At 43.3% G+C, this 14,473-nt stretch overlaps 1 protein-coding gene across 1 annotated transcript in view; it reads left to right on the top strand.

The window, feature by feature from the left end:
* The window catches only part of NDUFA8 (NADH:ubiquinone oxidoreductase subunit A8), a 15,582-nt gene extending 1,211 nt beyond the window's left edge, over positions 1-14,371 (top strand). The window contains exons 4-5 of the mRNA XM_085899984.1: positions 173-338; positions 14,045-14,371. Of these exons, the coding sequence (XP_085756110.1) occupies positions 173-338; positions 14,045-14,179 (301 nt within the window). The 3' untranslated portion in view covers positions 14,180-14,371. The remainder of the gene's footprint in view (positions 1-172; positions 339-14,044) is intronic.
* The last annotated feature ends 102 nt before the right edge of the window (positions 14,372-14,473 follow it).

Here is a 14,473-nt window from a genome sequence, read left to right as displayed (position 1 = left end):
AGGGTGAGTTCGAAGTAATGGTTCAGAAGATATTTGAGTCAGGGTGGGGGGGGTAAGAGTGGGGGACATTTAGTTTGCTTTAGATCAAAACTACAGTATAGCTTGTACATCAGGTAAACCCAAGCCTGTCCATTTTGTGTTCTCATCCCGTTTCCCTTTGGCATTTTTCTAGGACCATCAAGTCAAACTGTGCTGACTCGTTCACTGAATATTGGTCGTGCTTGGACAAGTTGGCGATCTGCAGGTTCCGCTCGTGCCGCGAGGAGCAGCTTGCTTTTGATAACTGCGTGCTGGACAAGTTGGGCTGGGTCAGACCTGAGCTTGGAGAGCTTTCAAAGGTCAGTTTGTGACATCCTACAGACTTCCCCCCCCCCCTGTCCCCCAACATGTTTTGTTTTATTAGCAAACACCACTCATCGCTTCACTGATGGGAATACCAAGAGGAGGGGGGAGAAGGATATAGATGAGGATGGTGGCTTGGAGCTAAGAAAAGGGGTGGAAAAGAGAAAGAGAAGGGGGGGGGAGGTAGCGACGCCTCACCACACATTGCAATACACTCCGGGAGGGGGTTTGGGGGGTTAGAGCAAGGGAATAAGCGAGGGAGGAGACAGCCAGGTGTGGAAGGGGAGTGCTACACTTTTTATTTTTTGTAGACAATATCGAGACTCGCATGAAAGCTAACACCCAGAACGTACAACAAGAGGGACAGGAGAGGGAAGGAAAAAAGTGGGGAATAGTGACATGAGATCTGTGGAAGGGTGAGGGATGGGATACACAGGGTAAACGAGATGGACACTACAGGGACTTTCAGGTCCTTGCACAACAGGGACTTTCAGAAAGGAAAGCAGGGAATTTGAAGGAGGTGGATTTGGGGTGGATTAACGGGGGGTAAAAAGATGAGGATTTGGATGGGGGAAGATAAGAGATGGGGGTGAACAGCTGTTTTGAAGACCTGGAGGGAAGAGTGGGATTGAAGAGAGTGGGAGTTGGTTCCAAAGGTGGGGAAAAAAAGAGGAATGAAAGAGTGAATGTGAGCAGTGATTCTTGATTTTGGGAGTTTTACTAGAAGGGGGTTGCTGGCGGACTTTGAGTGCCCTGTGGAAATATGGGGGTGGACATGTCGCAGAGGGGGCGAGGCCAGAGAGAAGACTGTAGAAGACAGCCAGACCACTGACCTGCCTGTGGTGAGAGACCCAAAGACTCAGCCTCATCATAGTCAAGCCTCCCACATACCAATGATCTTAAATGCCTTGGTTTCCATAGCGTGAAGCGGAGAAAGGTGAGAGGCGGGAGCAGCGCTCCATCAAGCTGTGGACAAAAGCTTTGTACGTGGTCAGGAGCTCAGGTGGGCCAAGGAAAGACGTTGTACGACGGATTCCCAGTTGGTGACTGGCTTTGGGAGGCCAGGTTGGAAATGTGGCTTTCCCAGGAAAAACCATGGCAGATAGTAAGACCCAGAAGCTTGAAAGAAAGGACTTCCAGAGGATTGTTGAGAAAGTAGATGGGGGTGGGGGGTGGGTTCCAGATGGTCCTTTCGGAGAGACATGGTGAGAGTGTGAGATTTGTCAGGATTGAAAGACATGTTCCACGTGTTGGACCAGCTTATGATTTTACCCAGATCTTCAGAGAGCGAAGAAGCTGCTGTTGTCAATCTGAGGGATGACAGATGGTACGGCAGAGGGTGGAGTCATCAGCAAAGAGACAAGCCGGTAGGCGGACATGGGTAGTCGCCTACCCAATAGAACCTGACGCGATGGGCCCGTTCGATTGGGAATGATCTGAGGATTAAGCACAAGAAAATTCATGATTCCAGCTCGCTTCAAGGGTTAACGCTGCAGATTGTTTTTTCATTAAAATACCCCCACATTTAGAGGTTTTTTGGCCGTTGCTTAGCAACGGATGGGTCCATAACAACAGTTCTTTCTCGCACATAACTAGGACATACCATGAACCTACCATACCAGTTTCATGTATATCTGACTCATAGTCTCTGAGATATAACGAACTTCGTTTTTTTATTGTTTTCGACCAGGGTTCATTCAAAGTCTATCTTCTCCGACAGTTTTCATAGGATCCGGCTGGAAATTTTTGACAATATGGCTGAATGGTACTGCCCACAGTCGCTTCTGGCCCGATTTTTGATTTTTGAATTTTTTTTTTTGATTTTTCAAAAATTTCAAAGTCCCGTTGCTAGGCAACGGTGGTGTCCATAGCAACGGTTCTCATTTGCACACAACTAGGTCATGGTATGAACCTACCAACCAAGTTTCATCGAAATCGCCATTGTATTAACTGAAATCGCCATTTTAAATACTGATAATAAGGGTAGAACAAATCTCAAAAATAACATTTTTGGAATTTTTTTTTTTCGACGAGATCGACTACCCAACATATCGACAGAAAAACTGATAATAAGGGTAGAACAAAATTCAAATTCGTTTTGGCAAGATATGTTAGTGAGCTTGTATGTTTTTATTTTTATCTTGCCAAAACAAAGTTTTTGCAAGATATGTTGGTCAGCTTGTATGTTTTTTTTTTTTTTGTTTGTTTGTTCGTTTGTCTGTAATCACGTATAAAAAATTCTGCAGAGCACAGTTATCATTGGAAATTTTTGCAAGTTCGCATATCAGAGGCCTATAGAGGTCCCTTTCAGCACACAAAATTTTGAAAGTCAAGGTCAAAGGTCAAGGTCACTTTGTCGCAAATCAGGGGAGTTGACGAAACCCTTATTTTTTTGAGTAATTTTGATCGGATCGTCTTCAAACTTCATGGGAATATAGTTCATGGTCTGGCGCTCAGCTGATTAATTTTTGGTGGCGATTGGCCTTGCCCTTCATGGTTAGCGCCAAAGGTCAAACATATTTGACCCCAAGGTCAAATTTTGAAATCTTAGATACCATATCGAGTAATACCTCATATGAAAGCGCTTGATAAGTACTTTCCAGATCTGTCAAAAGTTTGACGCTATGACGTCATTTGATGACGTCATGACGAAAAAACGGATTTTTCATGAAAATTTTATTTTTTTGTTTGTCTGTAATCACGTATAAAAAATTCTGCAGAGCACAGTTATCATTGGAAATTTTTGCAAGTTCGCATATCAGAGGCCTATAGAGGACCCTTTCAGCACACAAAATTTTGAAAGTCAAGGTCAAAGGTCAAGGTCACTTTGTCGCAAATCAGGGGAGTTGACGAAACCCTTATTTTTTTAGTAACTTTGATCGTATTGTCTTCAAACTTCATGGGAATATAGTTCATGGTCTGGCGCTCAGCTGATTAATTTTTGGTGGTGATTGGCCTTGCCCTTCATGGTTAGCGCCTCAGGTCAAACATATTTGACCCCAAGGTCAAATTTTCAAGTTTTAGGAACCATATCGTGCAGTACCTCAAATTGAACACCTCGATGAGTGCTTTCTAGATATGTCAAGCTTGAGACATTATGACGTTATGAGGCAAAAGCATATATTTCATGGTTACTCTGTAGAACGATTCTCATCGGAATCTCTCGTAGGCAGATATTCCTCAAGGAGTCGCTCCTGGTGGATAGCAGCTCTGTTCACCTCAGTGTGACCTTAAAGAAGTCAAACACGTGGTCACCTTTTGGCATGATATGGGTCACCCTGAGGGTGACATTGGTTTATTTTATTTTTTATTTTTTTGTCTGTAATCACGTATAAAAAATTCTGCAGAGCACAGTTATCATTGGAAATTTTTGTAACTTCGCATATCAGAGGCCTATAGAGGTCCCTTGCAGTGCACAAAATTTTGAAGGTCAAAGGTCAAGATCACTTTGTCGCAAATCAGGAGAGTAGACGAAACCCTTATTTTTTGAGTAATTTTGATCAGATCGTCTTCAAACTTCATGGGAATATAGTTCATGGTCTGGCGCTCAGCTGATTAATTTTTGGTGGCGATTGGCCTTGACCTTCATATGTTTTTTTTTATATTTTTTATTTTATTTTTTTTTGGTCTGTAGTCACGTATAAATCACTCTGCAGAGCACAGTTATCAATGGAAATTTTTGTAACTTCGAATATCGGAGGCCTATAGAGGTCCCTTTCAGCGCAAAAAATTTTGAAGGTCAAAGGTCAAGGTCACTTTGTCGCAAATCAGGGGAGTCGACGAAACCCATATTTTTTGAGTAATGTTGATCGGATCGTCTTCAAACTTCATGGGAATATAGTTCATGGTCTGGCGCTCAGCTGATTAATTTTTGGTGGCGATTGGCCTTGACCTTCATGGTTAGCGCCCCAGGTCAAACATATTTGACCCCAAGGTCAAATTTTCAAGTTTTAGGAACCATATCGTGTAGTACCTCAAATTGAACACCTCGATGAGTGCTTTCTCTATGTCAAGCTTGAGACATTATGACGTCATTTGGTGACGTTATGAGGCAAACGCATATTTTTCATGGTTACTCTGTAGAACGATTCTCATCGGAATCTCTCGTCGACAGATATTCCTCAAGGAGTCGCTCCTGGTGGATAGCAGCTCTGTTCACCTCAGTGTGACCTTAAAGAAGTCACACGTGGTCACCTTTTGGCAAGATACGGGTCACCCTGTGGGTGACTTTGGTTTATTTTTTTTTGACTGGATCGACTACCCAATAAAGAGGATTGTCCAGAGAGTCAGAGACGAGAAAAATAACAGGGCCCAGAACGCTATCTTGAGGAACTCCAGCCTGGACAGGAAGAGGGGATGAAAGAACTCCATTTAGGGCCACACGTTGGCTGCAACAGGAGAGGAAGTCTGCGAGCCATGAGTGGAGATGACCTTGGATACCATAGGAAGAGAGTTTGGTGAGCAGGGCAGGGTGCCAGACTGTCAAAAGCACGTGATGTGTCGAGGGATATGGCTCTAATTTCATGTCTGGCATTGAGGACCTCCATCCATTGTTGTGAGAGCAGAAGCAGCATAACCAGGGTAGAGTGACCTGGTCTGAAACCAAATTGATGATCGGAAATAAAGCCATTGGAGAAGAGGAAGGATTTAATTTCTGAAGCGATGATGGATTCCATAACCTTGCTGATGTTTGGGAGAAGGCTGATTGGTCTGTAGTTGTAGGGATCTGTTTTTGCACCTTTTTTGTGCAGGGCAGTGATGTTTGCTGATTTCCAAGCAGATGGCAGATGACCTTGAGCAAATGAGAGGGTGAATAGAATAAAGAGAGGGTGAGCAAGAGCAGAAGAGCAGGTTTTTAGGATACGTGGGCTGATGCCGACTGGACTGGTTTCAGAATCTGGAGGGTGGACTGTGGAGGAGACAGACAGGTGTGGTAGGCGAGTGCTGCATTTTATTAGGAGGGGAGAGTGAGGAGGGGACAGACAGGAGTAGGGGAGAAAAAGAGAGAAAGGAAAGGGGGGTGTTAGCAAAGACAATAGTGTTATGCTTTATGAACACACACACACACACACACACACACACACACACACACACACACACACACACACACACACACACACACACACACACACACACACACACACACACACACACACACACACACACATAAACACACACACACATAAACACACACACACATAAACACACACACACATAAACACACACACACATAAACACACACACACATAAACACACACACACATAAACACACACACACATAAACACACACACACATAAACACACACACACATAAACACACACACACACACACACACCCTATATTCAGGCATTTTCTTATTCACGTCACAGGTGCGTTCCTGTAAAACATCGTTGAAATCAAGCTTCAAAATCCCCGTGACTTCTAAACGTATGAAGTGGGAAATACGTTCCAGCCAGAAAAAAAATTAGTGGAAGTTTTTCAGAGTAAATGAATAAACAAGCTCGAATGAGCTAAGATCCTCGTCCTCTTAATTATGCCGTCATAAAAACGAATATGACATTGTGATGTATCAGGTTTGCGATAAATTATCTGTGCTAGTGCCCGGCTTGATTCCCGCAAACAAAATTCAAAGAACTTGCCTAGTTTCGGAGATAATGGTATGGGCGATTTCCATTAGCGGCGATATTATGACATCAACTTTTTTTCTCGGAAGAATTTCCAAAATCTGAGATGGTTACTGCCTGCGCGTGGGCTTTCTGCATATACATGGCAAGTTTCACGAAGATCCGATGAAAACTCTGGGTTGTGAAACAAAAAATGTAAAAAAATAGGAATGATATCATAAAAATTGATGTGACGTCATAGTGATGTATCATATTTGCGCTAATTCATCTCTGCTCATGCCCTGTTCGATTCCCGCAAACAGAATTCAAAAAACTTGCCTAGTTTCGGTGATAATTTTTTTCGGCAATTTCCATTAGCGGAGATATTTTGACGTTATAAACTTTTTTTCTATCCTTGTTGTCATTTTCCAAATCGGAGATGGTTACTGTCTGTGCAGGGAATTTTTACATATATATGCCAAGTTTCAGGAAGTTTCAATGTGGACTTTTTTGTTTCACAGCCTACAGTTTTCAAGAACAACGTGAGTAAGACTTGTAGTGGGGCAGATAACAGCAATTTTTGAGAGGAATCGTGCAAATGATGATACAAACATCAAATTTGGCACATTTGTTCTCCAGGGGATTCTAATCAAATCTGCCTGATTGGCCATTTGAAAATCCAAATTTTGAAAAATTTGAAAAAAAAAACTTCAAAAAAGTCAAGATCACAAATCAATGTTGGATGCTGGCTGAGATTGGTGAATGTTCCAAGTTTGCCATGCAGTTTTCTTCCTTTTACCGCGGAAGGCAGACACGACGTCACATCCAGTGACTTCCTTGTGTTGCTAATGCCATCTTCTCCTTTTGTGACAATGACTGTGCTTCACACATCTTTTCCACAAGGAAGTGAAACAGCTCAGTCTTGTTGCTGTCATCTCGAAGAAAGCTTCTCCAGTTACTTGGGGGTCTTACTGGTTCCTATCACTCTTCTTCTGATTCCTTGCCCCCTTTTCGACCTTGCCTTGGACTTCAGACTTGATTTCCTGTACACATCCAACACTACGTCCACCCTCTCGTACCTGGCACCATAGGATTTCCCCTTTGGGATGATGTCTTCTTCAGCATAGTCATCAAATATCTTTGAAGTGTGTGGAGGTAGGGCATTGATAAGTGCTGAGCCATCAATGATGACTGCATCTCCCCTTGGTTCTCTGTCTGGGATGTTCACTTGCGCTTCAAGAATTTCAGCCAGCTGTGACTTCAAATGTTTTTGAATTTTTTTTTTTTTTCTTCAAAATTTGGATTTTCAAATGACCAATCGGGCAGATTTGATCAGAAAGCCCTGCAGAACAGAAATGCCAAATTTGATGCTTGTATCGTAATTTGCACGATTTTTCTACTATCTACTACACTATTAGAGATCCTCCACGAGGATCTAAAAACATTATTACAATAAAATACCATACATCGGGGTCTGGTCATATTTTCTCTTTTTTTTCCCTGTGCTGGACAAGGCTGCAAGTAGCATCATTGGCTGAGGTGCTGCTGATGTGATACCCCTGTAGGTTAGAGCAGTTGGAATTTGGCCAGGATGCTGGGGATAACTCCCCTAATCTTCACAAAGGACACCAAGAAAGGGCCTTTAATGTCTATCAACTAATTTGGGCAGATGCTGCACCCAGGTTATCGTCCATCTGAGGGATGGCACATACATTAATTGATCACCCTGCCTGTGAAACAATGAGATGACAGTTTATAGCTCGAGTGTGTGTACCTCTCAGCCATCCTGCTTTGGAGTGGGAATGCATTGCTTTGTAGCCACTGAAAACATTTTTCAATTCTCTCTTAAACTCGTAGTTAACTTTACTCATTCTAATCCTCTAATTTATTTTGCTTTCCAAACTCCAGGGATTTCCCCATGGAGAACCGAGCCGCGGTCGCCATCACCCACTGCTCGGGCCGCGGTCACTTTCGCCTGCTTTAAAATTATTTTTGTTGCACCCAATGAAGTCACACTTTGGGCTTATTCCTCAATCTTTTCTTCACTCGATATAATTGTCGGAACGGTAGAAAAAGTTAAAGTTTAATGCTTTGGCAATTTCACATGTTCTTGTGTGAATATGGAGAAGGTGGAAGCATAGTGTTCCTTCAATAAATACGCTTATACAATTCGTTATAAGAATCAGTAATTTAACATTTTCAGATTTCACTCCAGATTTCAACCCTTATTTAGTCCACGAGATCCGATCCTCAAATCCGAAATAATATTTCGATTTTATACTTTAGTTAGTCCATGAGTATGTCGTGTTTCCAAGGCAAGGCAGTTTTAGTAGGCCAAATCAAAATGGTGCCTCAGACCCCTGGATGGTGAGTTGGGCTGTCCAAGGATAAGTCTTTCATGAAGGTAAACTGTTAATTATCCACAAAAGGGGTGTTTAAAGAGCAGGTTGCGGGTCACCAAACATGTTCTGAAAATTTATCAATATGATTATATGTGCATTAAATAGTTCAATGCAAACTATTGTGGTTGCCTAACTATTGGGAAAATTAATGAAATTTAACTCCGAAGTTGTTATTTCTCGAGGCTGTAGAAAAAAACAGCCGCGTGCCATATATGGATGGTAACGTCACGTTCTCCAAAACAAAGCGGAAGCTCACTTGCTCATTGAAGAAGTGTCCAGTTGAGCGGGCCGTTCTTTCGCTTTTTTTGAGCTTGCAACTGTCTATACTATATTATCCTTTTTTGTTTTGAATTATTGTAGAACAAAGTTATTTGGATATTTGTACATCATGCCTCGTACGCGTGTCATGTTTTGCGAAAATGGCTGGAAAACGGGTAATCGCTTCCACCGATTCCCGAAGGAATCAAACATTCGCCGGCAGTGGATAAGATTTGTACAAACAAAATGGGTGAATTTTCCCTGCCTTTTAAACAATCTCTTTGTGGAAAAAGCGCTGCGGCCTAACATCTAGTCAAGGCGCCCTAGGCCCTGCGCTCCATCGAACATAAACCTTATAAAATATCGGAATTTTACAAACTTCACAACTACCGAGTGTTAAGCATCCTAAGCGACTGTGAAAACCGAAAACAGAATTTGAATTGACTTTAAAACGAACCCGCAGTGTTGATTGAAGCAAAAATCTCAATTCACCACAGGAATTCACAGCATTATTTAAAATTATTTTGTCAAAGTCATAAAACCGTAATATTCAGCCATCCACGAACAATCTTTACATAATCCGACAGCTTAACAAGTCAGGCATGTGATGATAACCTTTAATGGGATGAAAAATGATTTTTAAACCTCATCTTTGTGGAGAAAGCGCCGCGGCCTAGATCTAGCCAAGGCGCCCGCGGCCATACGCGCCAGGCGCCCTCAACTTGAAACATTCATAACTCGACGAATAAAAGCTCAAATTGCACCAAACTTACCTAATTCTTGCGAGCTCACGTTCCCTGTTAGTGGGTGCACAATCCAACGCTTGGCGAATTCTGCTTCGCAATGATAGGAAGAGCCGACATCGAAGGATCAAAAACCGACGTCGCTATTGACGCTTGGCCGCCACAAGCCAGTTATCCCTGTGGTAACTTTTCTGACACCTCTTGCTTAAAACCCAAAAAGTCAAAAGGATCGCGACGCCACGCTTTCACGGTCTGTATTCGTACTGAAAATCAAGATCAAGCGAGCTTTCGCCCTTCTGCTCCACGGGAGGTTTCCGTACTCTCTGAGCTGGCAGTCAGTCCTGCCACTTGTACACGAAATAGGCTGTTTTCTTGCACTTGTAAGTGGCTCAAATTTATATGGCTCAGGGCCAGAAACTCCATAGTATAAATTCCCATCATCCTCCAACTCGTCCTCTGCAATATCGGAATGAAAACACTCAATTTCATTGCCGCTGAAATCACTCTGATTCACATCTCGCCATTGTTTACACGCTGTTTCCGAATGTTCACGAAGTTTTCGGAGAACGTGACGTCATAGCCAGCAATGCCAACCCTCCCGATTTCATCGGGAGGCTTCCGAAAATTCACCCAAACTCCCGCCCTTACGATCACTATCCTTATCCTCCCGAAATTTTGATATTTTTGCACTGTTCACTAATCAGAATGTACTAGTATGAGAATTGAATGAAAAGCATCGTCTGCTACGTATAGCATGTGGTAACTCCATAACGTTCGCTGCTACCAAATTGTACGTAAAAAAATGCAAATTCAAATGAGGAGCAGCGAAACATTGGGTCTGGATCTCGCTTAGGCGATCATGCACTGAGATTTAGTGCATGCGGTTTGTGTGCAATACAGTGCATGCGGTATGTATGCACAGTGTATATGCATGCGATACGCTCACTGCATGCAGCTGGGCCCCGTACCAGCCCACCGGTCGCGACCACCGTGCGGTGTTTAACAGCCGCTAGAGTTCTACGAGTCGCGCTGCAGCTGTGGAACATCGACTTCGAAGTTACCGATGCTTCAAGCCCTCGATGTTGATTACGAAATGGCAGAAAAGAAGCTTACGAAGACCAAGAAATGGTCTCAGAAGTACAAGACCGAATACAGTCTCCAATACCCGTGTATTCGAAAGTCTGAAAGAGGAATTCATCATGCGTATTGTACAGTATGCAGCGTTGATATTTCAGTTGAGCACGGAGGTCGCGATGATATTCGGAAGCACTTGGAAGCAAACGGCACACAGACATTGCAAAGGAGAGATCTTCGAGCACGAGTACCGGTACACTTCTGAATTATTTCACCAAACAAGGGACAAGCGAGGAAGAGGATGTTACCCGAGCGGAACTTCTCTTTAGTGGATTTATTGTGGAACATAACTTGCCCATATCAGTCTCAGATCATGCTGGACCTCTATTTCAAAAGATGTTTCCAGATTCAAAAGTTGCTTCAAAGTATGGATGTGCAAGAACAAAAACTTCAGCAATAATTGGTGAGTTGTCAAATGTTACTGCTTCATCTATTGCCGATATTGCTAGACGAGCTCCATTTAGCCTAGCTACAGACGGTAGCAATGACAGTGGTGAGGCCCAGCTATATCCTGTCCTGATTTCGTACTATGACAACAGTGCTGGGATTGTGAAGCAAGGTTTGCTAAGTTTGCCTGCGTGCAAACAAGATTCCACTGGAGAAAACATTTTCAAACTGCTTGATCATGAGTTCAGTGACAGGAAAATTCCGTGGGGAAATTGTGTTTCCTTTTGTGCTGATAATGCCTCTGTCATGGTGGGCAAGCACAAAGGAGTCGCTGCTTATATCCACAAACAAAATCCAGAGTGCTACATCATGGGATGCCCTTGCCATATGATGCACAATACGGCCAAGAAGGCGGCTCAGGCCTTACCCATTGAATTAGATGACTTTCTCATCGATATTTACTACTACTTGGACAAAAGTAGTAAACGCGTCAAAGGAGTGAAAGCACTGCAAGAACTCTGTGATGCCCCGACACACAAGATTCTGAAGCATGTCGCAACAAGGTGGCTGTCCCTTGGTCAGTGCCTAGACAGGCTGATTGAACAGTGGGAGCCACTTCGCCTCTTCTTCAAAGAAGAAGTACGAAGAAAAATGCAACCAACTGTAGCCAAGACTCTAACAACGAGCAAGAAGGACGGCACTGTATCTACTGCCAGTACTGGCACTGCAGGATCAAGCACTAGTGGAGCAGCATTCACCACTACCACTGCAGTATCTGCTGCGAAGAAGACAGCAGGGACAGCACCAAAACCAATGCTGAGAGCAGGTAGCATCACCTGCCCTTCATCACGTTCATCTACAAAGCAGATCCCTTCAGAGTCGAGAAAGACTGTGATAGTCCCATCTACAGGCAAAGAAGGACCCAAGTTAAGTTCTGCTTTTGCCAAATCACTTGATAGAAGCTCAGCAAAACCTTCGAATCAGAGGTCTTCTTCCTTGGCTGCACCTACCTCAAGCTCTCTCCTCAAACGTAAAATTGGATCTGGTACTACGAGTCTGACCTCTTCTGCTGGCAGTAAACGCAAGTGTGATCGCCCTGCGGCTAAGTGTACTACGAGTTCTACAACTAAAAGCGCATCTTCCTCAAACACTGTGCAGGAATCTAGAGAAAAACGTGTCAACAGGATGTTCTTGTCTCCACAAACAAAACTCTATTGTTTCTTCCTTCGATATGCTAACAAGCTTTTTGAGAAGGGGAATCTTCTGCTCCAAAGAGACGAACCCTGTATTCATCTCCTGCACGGAGAATTGAATGGTCTTCTGAAAGATATCTTCGTACGGTTTTTGAAACCATCGGTGTCATCGGTTGCTCTGGTAAATGTACCCTTCTCTGACAGAAATCATCAGAAGAATGATGAGGACCTCATGATTGGGAACGATGCCAAACTGTATATAAGGGAACAAAGGAGTCTCAAGAAATCCACCTTCACTCTGAGTGAGTCAGACATCCAAGGTTTCTTCAGTGCAGTTCGCTCATATTATGTGAAAGCCTGCAATTACATCTTCAAAACCTGGCCGCTAGATGATGAATTAGCCAAGCATGCTCAGGTGCTGGATGTTAAGCTACACCAAGAAGTGGGGTTTGACTGTGTGGAGTTTTTCATCAAGAAATTCCCGTCTGTTCAGTGGCGGTGATAGTGACATAGACAGTCTTGAGAGTGAATTCGCTCACTACCAGGCAGACGCCTCCACAGCTACAATTGCTACTGAGACAGTGAGAGTGGATGAGCAGTGGCATCGGATTTCACAGCTCACAGATCCCTGCACTGGTGCCAAGAAGTATCCTAATTTGAGCAAAGTGATGAAGGGAATCTTGGTCATTCCTCATTCGAACGCATCATGTGAGCGGGCACTCAGTCTTGTACGGAAGAATCATACTGAATTTCGTCCCAATTTGAGTGTCAAAACCCTGGAAGCTCTCTTAATTGAAAAACTAGCTCATAGCACCCCTTGTTACCAGAGAGAATACAGCAAAGACATAATCAGAAGGGCTAAAAGAGCCACACAGCTGTCACTCAGCAAAGCTGCCATGGAAAAAGCAAGCAGCAGTAGTACCAGCCAGTAAGGTAAGAAAAATATTGCTTCTTTTGTGCTTTTTGTTAATCTTTGATTGTCCCCTAACTTACTAATATTAACATACATGTAACATTAAAAAGTGCACAATTTTCCCCTTTTTTTGTTCAAAAAGTGGGAATTCTTAACATGTTAAATGCTCCAAAATAGGGCTCAGAGGGCACTAGAGAGCGTCTAGAACCCCAGAGCTTCCAGGGCCCTAAGGCGGGCCCTGGACCCCGCCGCAAGGGTCGAGCGCTCCGCGCTCGAGATGTGCTCTTCACGCACATTATTTGGTGTCGGTTGCAAATCCTCCCTAATTCTGATTTCCAAAAGTTGGCATCTCTGCATAGCATCTTCGGTAACTTCCGGACTGTTTTTCGATCACTGACAAAAGTTTTGACTTAAAAGTTAATTTTAGCATATTTTGAGTTTCAAATGTAAGAAAATAATTGCCCAACGATTATTAATGTGCTTACAACCTTCGGATCACGCAAAGTCATCAGCGACTCAAAACCTGCTCTTTAAATTAACGCAAACACCCAATTTTCATTCATACACTCCCTTGGAGTTCCCTTGGTATGCATACAATGTTTCAGGCCACTGGGTTTCATGGTTTTAGAGTTGGAGGACACACACACACACAAACACAGATATTCTCGTTTTCCTGCTCTTCCTTGTTGCCATGCTTTGCTTGTACCTGTCCTCGTATATCACTATCGCCTTCATACATTGCGTACGTCCAACCTAGCACTTGGGTTTCATTGGTTCATCGACATCAAAAAGCTGGTCATAGTTTTTTTTTTAATCTACAATGTCGAGGCCTGTGTAAGAGCTAACACACAGAACACATAACAAGGGGAGCAGGAGACGAGGGTTGGGAGAGGGAAGCACAAAACAGTGGGGAACAGAGACATTAGGAGATCCATGGAATGGAGAGGGATGGGGTAAACAAGATGGACATCACAGGGACTTTCAGGTCCTTACACGACAGACTAATTGTTGAACTTACCTTTTGTGCAAAAGCATTCACTAACTCGATTCTTTTGCATTCCCTGGCAGATAACAAAAGTGAAGACCGAGCGCCCTTTACCTGAAAATCCTTTTAATTTCTCTGAGCGACCCAAGCCGAATCCTGCTCCACAAACGAAGCTCAAAGTACCAAAAGAGGGCCTGGGTTACTTTTTCTTCCCTTAACTGTAAGGGGATACCTGGAGTTTGGATGTACCTTGATTTGGCTCTTAGTTACCAGCTTATAAGAGCGTGGGGAATGCAGCTCACCTTGAATTTCTTGAGAAGTGACAACGGTGATCAACAAAGCTACGGTTTTGTCTTTGGCCTAACATGGGAATGGAAGATAAACAATTCACAATAAACTATCCGACTGTCTTCAAGGTTCCATTTCTGTCACTCTTTTTCACCACTGAGAGAACAAATGTGTAAAACATATGGAATGCGTTTGATTGGATTTATCACTTCAGGACGATATGA

This window comes from Eptatretus burgeri, chromosome 1 (genome assembly GCF_056783735.1).
Source record: "Eptatretus burgeri isolate ZD-2024b chromosome 1, Ebu_testis_v1, whole genome shotgun sequence".
Taxonomy (NCBI): domain Eukaryota; kingdom Metazoa; phylum Chordata; class Myxini; order Myxiniformes; family Myxinidae; genus Eptatretus; species Eptatretus burgeri.
Note: the sequence above shows the minus strand (reverse complement) of the source record. Positions and strands in the feature narration are given on the sequence as shown.